General features: G+C 41.4%; 1 protein-coding gene across 1 annotated transcript in view; it reads left to right on the forward strand.

The window, feature by feature from the left end:
- Positions 1-7151, forward strand: part of LOC110499334 (zinc finger matrin-type protein 4) — a 184901-nt gene extending 177750 nt beyond the window's left edge. The window contains exon 7 of the mRNA XM_036956195.1: positions 4924-7151. Within this exon, the coding sequence (XP_036812090.1) occupies positions 4924-4945 (22 nt within the window). The 3' untranslated portion in view covers positions 4946-7151. The remainder of the gene's footprint in view (positions 1-4923) is intronic.
- Positions 7152-10671: the final 3520 nt, after the last annotated feature.

Raw genomic sequence — 10671 nt, forward strand, 5'->3', positions numbered from 1 at the left:
CCCGAGCCTGTTGGGGAGTTGCAGCAATGAGATAAGATCGTAATCAAAAAATTGGGAAGAAAAAATGGGGTAAAATTACAAAAAATAAATAAATAGTCATATTAATATCTCTCTCTGTCCTACTCCTTCTCTCTCTCTCTTTTGTTTCTGATTAAACCTTGTAACCACACGGAATTAACCTTGTTACAATGCAGAATTAATGCTTCAAAAATAGACCTTTATCCATACATTGAATTTGGAAGGGAAACTATGAGATCTTGTTGTCTACAGAGCTTTTCTACTAACATACTGTCAGTTTGGTAAAGGGCTGAGAACACACACACACACACACACACACACACACACACACACACCCCTCTAGGCACAGGTTATTGCAGGTGCACTGCTTCTTTAATGTCAAAGCTCCATGTCGAGGCCAAAGCTTTCAGAGAGTAGAGGGGGAAGAGGAGAGGAGATGAGGAGAGGAAGTGGAGGAGAGGAAATCAAAAGATTGAGGAGAAATAAAGAGAAGAGTTGTCCTTGGGCACCTGCACTCAACACACACACACACCTGCCATCTCTCTCACACAGTCTCTCTGTCTCTGTATCCTCGCAGGCTTTCTCTCTCTACACACAACACACACCTTAAATCAAATACACCTGTTTTAGCCTAGTCTATGCTGACATTGCAATGGGCTTCAATAACACACACACGCACACATACGCATGCACGCATGTACACCCCGATTATCTCTCTCTCTCTTACACACACTCGCTCTCTAACACACACGCACACACGTGTGCACACACAAACACATACACACATACACACACATACACACTACTGTAAAAAGCATTAGTAAGGCATTTCAGTGCCCGTTTAGGAATCAGACTGTCACATGTCTGCAGACATCAGGACCTTTAGAGCTTTTTGTTGGGAGAGGTAGTGAGAGAGTGCAGGGGATGAGAGAGCTGAGTTAATATTTTTGTTGGGAGAGGTAGTGAGAGAGTGCAGGGGATGAGAAAGCTGGGTTAATATTTTTGTTGGGAGAGGTAGTGAGAGAGTGCAGGGGATGAGAGAGCTGGGTTAATATTTTTGTTGTGAGAGGTAGTGACAGAGTGCAGGGGATGAGAGAGCTGGGTTAATATTTTTGTTGGGAGAGGTAGTGAGAAAGTGCAGGGGATGAGAGAGCTGGGTTAATATTTTTGTTGGGAGAGGTAGTGAGAGAGTGCAGGGGATGAGAGAGCTGGGTTAATATTTTTGTTGGGAGAGGTTAGTGACAGAGTGCAGGGGATGAGAGAGCTGGGTTAATATTTTTGTTGGGAGAGGTAGTGAGAGAGTGCAGGGGATGAGAGAGCTGGGTTAATATTTTGTGGGAGAGGTAGTGACAGAGTGCAGGGGATGAGAGAGCTGGGTTAATATTTTTGTTGGGAGAGGTAGTGACAGAGTGCAGGGGATGAGAGAGCTGGGTTAATATTTTTGTTGTGAGAGGTAGTGACAGAGTGCAGGGGATGAGAGAGCTGGGTTAATATTTTTGTTGGGAGAGGTAGTGAGAGAGTGCAGGGGATGAGAGAGCTGGGTTAATATTTTGTGGGAGAGGTAGTGACAGAGTGCAGAGGATGAGAGAGCTGGGTTAATATTTTGTGGGAGAGGTAGTGACAGAGTGCAGGGGATGAGAGAGCTGGGTTAATATTTTTGTTGTGAGAGGTAGTGAGAGAGTGCAGGGGATGAGAGATCTGGGTTAATATTTTTGTTGTGAGAGGTAGTGACAGAGTGCAGGGGATGAGAGAGCTGGGTTAATATTTTTGTTGGGAGAGGTAGTGACAGAGTGCAGGGGATGAGAGAGCTGGGTTAATAGTGGGTGAGGTCAGGTGAGGGGAGGGGAGGTAAGGATGGGTGGACATTTCAGGTTGGATTCATTTCTCAGGATTCTTGTCAAGAGATGACCGCAGAAATAAAGCATCACATTATTCTGTCACACCTACATTAGACTACATGGACATTGAATGATGCAAAACAATTACATTTTTATTGCGTGTGTTTGGTCTCGAGAGTCACACACACACACACACACACACACACACACACACACACACACACACACACACACACACACACACACACACACACACACACACACACTGAAAGCCAAACCATTATATGAATACTGACAACGGTGTGTGTGTGTGTGTGTGTGTGTGTGTGTGTGTGTGTGTGTGTGTGTGTGTGTGTGTGTGTGTGTGTGTGTGTGTGTGTGTGTGTGTGTGTGTGTGTGTGTGTGTGTGTGTGTGTGTGACTCTCGAGACCAAACAGTTTTGGTTCCAGGCGGAACTCTTTGGAAAGGGTTCTACATGGAATCCAATAGAGTTTTACCTGGTATCTTTCTAGAACCTAAAAGGGTTCTTCAAAGGGTTCTCCTATGGGGACAGCCGAAGAACCCTTTTAGGTTCTACATAGCACCTTTTTTTCCAAGATCATTTTTGTTATTTAACCCATTTTAGAATAAGGCTGTAACGTGACAAAATGAGGAGAAAGTCATGCGGTTTGAATACTTTCCGAAGGAACTGTATGTCCATTGTTTTGGTAAAAATTGCCGAAGCTCAGTAAATTTGTTTGGGAATGATTGATGGAAAAGAAAAGAAGAGCTGCACACTCTCGGAGCTCAGAAGCAATGATTTAATAACCGACGTTTCCACAGCCAAGCTGTCTTCATCACGGTATAATTGATGGATAGCAAGAATCAAACCTTGTCTCGAATTTTCAAGCAAATTTAAGTCAGGACTGAGACTAGACCATTCAGGACACTCAACACCAGACTATTACTTTGACCCCCCCCCCCCCCCTCCATTGGTTACCTCCTGTATATAGCCTCGTTATGTTATTGTGTTACTTTTTTTTACTTTACTTTATTTGCTAAATATATTCTTAACTCTTCTTAAATTTCACTGTTGGTTAAGGGCTTGTAAGTAAGCATTTCGCGGTAAGGTCTACACTTGTTGTATTCGGCACATGTGACTAATAAAGTTTGAGTAGATTTGAAGATATTCTGTTGTGTCTTTGGCATAAAAATCAACTCTATCTCAGGGTTAGGTTTTCAAAAGAGACTTTGGACCTGGGATTTGACAAACATACCCATAACATGATGCTGCCAACACAGTACTTAAAAATACACAGGGTTTCACTATGTGTTGTGTTGTATTGGATATGACCCAAACCTGTTGTTTTTAATATAGGTCAAAAAGGTCATGTCTTTGCGGTGTTGTCTTGCAGTATTACTCAACGGCCTTGTAGAAAACAAAATGGATGATTTGGAGTTGATTTCCAACACAGGCCTCCTTCTTTACACTTTGTCATACAGGCCAGTAATATGGAGTGAATGAAATGTTGTTGATCCTTTTGTATTTTCAAGTATTGTGGTGGCAGCAGTTTGTTTGGATGAAAACTAATATAAAAGGACTTAAATCTGCTTCAAAAACAGAGACAGTGTTTGAATATTGCTGTCCCTTGATGATTCCCAACTAAATGTAGTGAGCGTGAGCAATTTTGACAAAAACGATGGATATACACTGTGTTCAAAACATCCCAAACACTTCTTAATATTGAGTTGTACCCTCTTTTGCCCTCAGAACAGCCTCGTTTCGTTGGGGCATGAACTCTACGAGGTGTCGAAAGCGTTCCACAGTTGACTCCAATGCTTCCCATAGTTGTGTCAAGTTGGCTGGATGTCCTTTGCATGGTGGACCATTCTTAATACACACATAGGATACTGTTGAGCATGAAAAACGCAGCAGCATGGCAGATCTTAACGAACTCAAACCGGTGCGCCTGCCACCTACTACCATACCTCGCACTTAAATACTTTGTCTTGCCCATTCACCCTCTGAATGGCACACATACAGTACCCAATCCATGTCTTAACTTTACATCTCTACACTCCTGGGCAGTCTATGTCATGGACATTAGCATAATGTACACTCAGTGTATGTTGCCCTAAGAGTTGTGTAAGGTTGGTAGACTCTATATAAAACAATTATTCACAGCTGTAATGGCTGCCAAAGGTGCTTTCCCAAGGTATTAACTCTTGTTAACAACGCATCGTCATTTTGTATTTCTTAGTCATTTGGAACATTTTCCCTTGTGGAGTAGATTGTGTAGATCAATAGGAAAAACATTTCATGTAATCAATTTTTAGCAAATTGTGAAGACTGTGCAAGGGGTGTGTAGACTTTCACTAGCAACTATCTTTGTTAGGTAATAACACTCCCAAGTCAAACTTATCTCTTTGTTTTAATAGATTTTTTTTATGGCCGCCTGTGGCGTCCCTTTGTCTCTGTGTGATAATGGCAGAGAATGCGGCTAGTGCAGGACACGTTTAAACATAATCACCAGAGACATGATAAACCCAGAATCCCTCAGTAATTACGGCATCTAAAAACCAGAGGGATTTACACTCCCTATCTCCCCGCTTTTGTTTTAAATTGGTGAACAGCTGGAATGGGAAGCATTAACAACTGACAGCATAATGAGGAAAAGATTGTGAAATCGGATTATTGTATAATTCCTTCTATTGATGGTTTTGTGCTCTGAAGTCTTTTCTCATCCCTCTTTAAAACGAATGTCTTCCAAAAAACCCAGGCATCCGAGTGAACGCAGTAGAGGAAAAAATGGTATATTTGAGGCTGACTTTCAGTAGACTTCAGTGATTTAAATATGACATCATCACAGATGGTTAAAGGGATAGCCCACCTCAAAATGTGTCTGGTGTCAGACATTTCCTTTTGACCTCTCCAGAGAAGCTCCTTTAAATCTGCTGAACATCGTTTTCAGAATGGTATCAATATCCCACAGATTTCTGGTCCATGGGCCTGAGGTTGCGAGGCACCTGCTGAAATCTTACTGACTTCTCTCTCTCTCTCTGTCTCTCTCTCTCTCCTCTATTTCAGCTTGAAGCAGGTCCAGCAGTGAAGCACTGGAACCAGAGACCTGTGGACATGTGGAGAATGGGAAAATGGGAATACTAAACATGGGAATACAGAGCATTGTAAAACGAAAATAATATTGGTTGTGGAAGTTTGGAAGAGACTTCTACAGATGGCTTAGGACTGTGTGTGTGTGTGTGTGTGTGTGTGTGTGTGTGTGTGTGTGTGTGTGTGTGTGTGTTTTTAATCTGACGATGTCCTGGAGGTTACTGACCATCTAAGTGTTTGATATGTGTACTTTGACCCCACAGCAGTCAGAAAACCATTGGATGTTGCCAGCGATCGCCATGCTGTTTGTGTGCGTCCCAAATGGCACCCTATTCCGTTTATAGTGCACTTCTTCTGACGAGGGCCCATAGGGCTCTATTAAAAAGTAGTGTACTATAGATACTCCTTTTGTGAACCACAATCCTACAATCTAAGTGATGTCAGTGTTACCCAGAGCGGTGATAACCGTTACAATGATAGTCATAGAGAAGAAGAAACAATATCATCACCACTATATCAGTCCAGAGGGTCAGGGCTGCAATACATATGTATACAAATATATAATAAATATATTCATACAATATATTTTCTAAACGCCTGGAAGTTATCTGTGCAACAGCTCCGGTGCTCAGTGAGTGGCTCATAAACATATATTGATATCTATAGTAAATATATGCAAATGTAATGTATGTTTACATACGTTTAGATATTCAACTATGTTTTCAGCACTCAGTTCCATGCAGAAACAGGGAGAGGAAAGACAAATATGTCAGCCAATTGAAAGGGGTTTTCCCAACTTTGGGTGATGCCAGACAGTCTTTGGTGCCTATGTAATACAAACTGTTACACAGCCATTTTTAAAGTGGTAGCTGATATCCTGAATTTGTCACGAAATGACTGATCATTCAACTCAGATAGACAGGGATATGCATTGTTTATGACACTTCTATTCAGAGCGATATAAAGTCAATTCATTTGAATACAATGTTTTTAAGGATACAATCTGTAACTTGAATATCCTCAGTGGCTACTCAATGTATTGCAAACACACTTGGCCAAGACACTTAACAAAAATCAACCGGTTACATCTGCCAAAACACACTCTCTTCACTTTATATACACAGGTTCAGTGACAGCACTTCGAACCGGAATTGAAAGTAACAGATTGTAACTTTAAACAACCACGTAGTTCTTTTAAACTAAGGGTCAGTATCTATGGTTCAGTAAACATTCCTATGTTTTGTACCTCTGTGATTAATGATGTCATAGACACGAGACAGTGTCAGTCAGAATCCCTTTTCTCTGAAACCATATATGAGACGACACCATTTGTTTTTCGACCATACTGATCTAGAGTCAGTTTGCAGTTTCCTGGACTCACTGGCATAAAGCACATACTGTAGTCAGGATGGTGGCCCTCAGTAACTAAGTGTTATTGTTTACCTTGAGAAAGCCACGAGGAGTAACTCTGCCACTACCAAAACATATGGTGAGACATCAATGGAACGCAGACCGCGGGGGACAGGACAAGGACGCCGTCATTGGCACTCATTCAGAAATGCTGATCCGACAAAGTTATTATTTGTCAAATCCGTCATAAATGATGTGTTCTAACAGGCCAACAATGTAGTTACTAAAATCTGATTTGCATATACAGTATTTGGCTGTTTTGCTGCATAATATTTAGAAGTTGTCCTTTTCTAACTGGTGACTCCCGTTCGGAGAAGCTGGTAATGGTGGAGCATAGCTGGTGGTGGTGGAAGTTGAAGTGTAATGCAGTTGATCGATGGCGATGAAATGAACATGTATTCGAGGTTAAAAACCATACAAGCATTACACTTTTGTTTTGACCTCAACATAGTGTGAAATATACACATAGGAACAATAAACTAAATGTAGGCTCATTTTGCTGGGGGACAATGAGGAGATTCTAGATCTATCCTCCACGGGAGGACACGTGCATGGCGTTTCCATGGTTTTAGTCAAACTCTTACGTGATCTATCTAACGGTTACCACCAACCTATGTTTGTCATGGGCATCTCTAGCCACTGGTACATCGTATCGTTCTAAAAAGGCAAGACGACAGTTCCATGCTATGCCGTTTTTCTGTTTGTTGATGTTGTTGAGAGTTGAATGTATTTTTCCCCTGTGAAGTGGTGAACACATTAAAAAAAATGTTCTTTTTGCTTTGCGTTTTAACAGATTTCAGAGTTTCTGTCTCCACTGTTTTTGACCTGATCGGATACTCTGTTTTGTGTCTGGAATGGCTTTGGTTTTATGCAACCAGGACTTTTAAACAACCATGTCAATGTGAGTTTCGAGGTATGGGTTTTAACCTGTTAAGCCTACCCCCTACTTTTTCGAACATTCTGTTAAAAAGAAAGAAAAATATTTTTTATTTTCTGTAAATATGTGGGTAAAACAATTGTGTGGTTTTCTAGACCCGTTAAGAGTTTGGTCGCACTTTATTTGGATAGTCCATCTATATGTTCTCTACAGATAGTCATACTATCAACAAACTATCGGTTGATAAGAAACAGCTTGCTAAGGTTACCGTTAGGGTTAGGTTTAGAATAAGGGTTAGGGTTAAGATTAGGGTTAGGTTTAGAATAAGGGTTAGGGTTAAGATTAGGGTTAGGTTTAGAATAAGGGTTAGGGTTAAGATTAGGGTTAGGTTTAGAATAAGGGTTAGGGTTAAGATTAGGGTTAGGTTTAGAATAAGGGTTAGGGTTAAGATTAGGGTTAGGTTTAGAATAAGGGTTAGGGTTAAGATTAGGGTTAGAATAAGGGTTAGGGTTAAGATTAGGGTTAGGTTTAGAATAAGGGTTAGGGTTAAGATTAGGGTTAGGTTTAGAATAAGGGTTAGGGTTAAGATTAGGGTTAGGTTTAGAATACGGGTTAGGGTTAAGATTAGGGTTAGGTTTAGAATAAGGGTTAGGGTTAAGATTAGGGTTAGGTTTAGAATAAGGGTTAGGGTTAAGATTAGGGTTAGGTTTAGAATAAGGGTTAGGGTTAAGATTAGGGTTAGGGTTAGAATAAGGGTTAGGGTTAAGATTAGGGTTAGGTTTAGAATAAGGGTTAGGGTTAAGATTAGGGTTAGGTTTAGAATAAGGGTTAGGGTTAAGATTAGGGTTAGGTTTAGAATAAGGGTTAGGGTTAAGATTAGGGTTAGGTTTAGAATAAGGGTTAGGGTTAAGATTAGGGTTAGGTTTAGAATAAGGGTTAGGGTTAAGATTAGGGTTAGGTTTAGAATAAGGGTTAGGGTTAAGATTAGGGTTAGGTTTAGTATAAGGGTTAGGGTTAAGATTAGGGTTAGGTTTAGAATAAGGGTTAGGGTTAAGATTAGGGTTAGGCTTAGAATAAGGGTTAGGGTTAAGATTAGGGTTAGGTTTAGAATAAGGGTTAGGGTTAAGATTAGGGTTAGGTTTAGAATAAGGGTTAGGGTTAAGATTAGGGTTAGGTTTAGAATAAGGGTTAGGGTTAAGGTTAGGGTTAGTTGAAATATTACTGAGTCTGTAGAGCATCTACATATGTACTATCTAAATAAAGTGTTAGAAAGAGTTTTGTATTGATAGGGTGAAACACATCACATCATAACCTTTGTTGAGTTGTCATTATGATAATGAGTGGTAAGGTTATTTAAACAATTATTACAACCCGTGACACAGATATATTAAATATGTATGGTAGAAATGGCATAATGGTTGATCCTTTCTGTCTGCTAAACATCATTCCCAGTGGGCAAAATGGTCTGAAAAGACTTCATCACAACCATATTATAACCAACAACGTCATTACAACGAGCTTTGCCTGCTGGGTTGAAATAGCAACACACTCCATAGAAATGTAGCAGTATTGAAGCCTCATTCTATATGCCTGTTCCTGGGTTGTCTTGGGACCACCTATTTCCCTAGGACTTTAATGGAACCCAAATGTGAAATCCATTTTTGAAAATGGTCAAACTAACTCAACATTGACACACGAGTTGAGGAGAGTACACAAGATAGGGTTGGAGCTGAATCAGAATCTGAATAAGTGTTGAATCTGAAGTTTAACTTGAACATTAACTTAAATTTGACCCTAAATGACTGAGGAAGGCGACCATACAAGCACAGCAGCATTGTGTCAACCTTGAGACAACGTAGCTGTATCGTTCTCCCAACGCTGCATACAATGTTATAGTAAGACTGAATCTTATGACATGCTAACTGATTCATACTTTATAGCTACAGTACAGTGTATGGGGAGGACAATCATCACATTGACTTTCCTTCTATGAGCTATGAAGACACACCAGTTCGCTGAGAGACCTTGTAAGCTCAAGTAAATGTCTCACTCATGTACTGTCTATGAACATAGAGACAAACGCTGGATCAAACGCAATGACATTTCAGTCTCCAAATGTCTTCAAGCTAAGCATTGTAGCATTCGGCATGTGATAATGATCATGATCATGGGAATCCGCAGGAGGGAATCCGCAGGAGGGGATCCGCAGGAGGGGGTCCGCAGTAGGGGTTCCGCAGGAGGGGATCCGCAGGAGGGGATCCGCAGTAGGGGGTCCGCAGTAGGGGATCCGCAGTAGGGGTTCCGCAGGAGGGGATCCGCAGGAGGGGATCCACAGGAGGGGATCCGCAGTAGGGAATCCGCAGGAGGGATTCCGCAGGAGGGGATCCGCAGGAGGGGATCCACAGGAGGGGATCCGCAGTAGGGAATCCGCAGGAGGGCATCCGCAGGAGGGGATCCACAGGAGGGGATCCGCAGTAGGGAATCCGCAGGAGGGAATCCGCAGGAGGGAATCCGCAGGAGGGGATCCACAGGAGGGGATCCGCAGGAGGGAAAAACAGTGCCACTGGCCGCCACACTGCCTTTCTTATTGTTATTGTTCCCGAGCTGGGGAGGTTATGTATGCCGAATAACATTGTGTTAGATACTGTTATGAGATGTTGTTATGAGTACAATAGAATGGGGAGGTTATGGGGAGGTTATGTATGCCGAATAACATTGTGTTAGATACTGTTATGAGATGTTGTTATGAGTACAATAGAATGGGGAGGTTATGGGGAGGTTATGGGGAGATTATGTATGCCGAATAACATTGTGTTAGATACTGTTATGAGATGTTGTTATGAGTACAATAGAATGGGGAGGTTATGGGGAGGTTATGGGGAGGTTATGTATGCCGAATAACATTGTGTTAGATACTGTTATGAGATGTTGTTATGAGTACAATAGAATGGGGAGGTTATGGGGAGGTTATGTATGCCGAATAACATTGTGTTAGATACTGTTATGAGATGTTGTTATGAGTACAATAGAATGGGGAGGTTATGGGGAGGTTATGGGGAGGTTATGTATGCCGAATAACATTGTGTTAGATACTGTTATGAGATGTTGTTATGAGTACAATAGAATGGGGAGGTAATGGGGAGGTTATGGGGAGGTTATGTATGCCGAATAACATTGTGTTAGATACTGTTATGAGATGTTGTTATGAGTACAATAGAATGGGGAGGTTATGGGGAGGTTATGTATGCCGAATAACATTGTGTTAGATACTGTTATGAGATGTTGTTATGAGTACAATAGAATGCTGCAATGGAATATTCTGTGGGTGAATGGAGTGTATGTTCGTGAACAGCAAACTGCCATGGAGAATGGGTGTGTAGCTGTACGTCTGTACTGTGTGCACATTTGTAAACATACTCGGTGATGATGATGATGAT

This window comes from Oncorhynchus mykiss, chromosome 20 (genome assembly GCF_013265735.2).
Source record: "Oncorhynchus mykiss isolate Arlee chromosome 20, USDA_OmykA_1.1, whole genome shotgun sequence".
In the NCBI taxonomy this organism is placed as follows: Eukaryota; Metazoa; Chordata; class Actinopteri; order Salmoniformes; family Salmonidae; genus Oncorhynchus; species Oncorhynchus mykiss.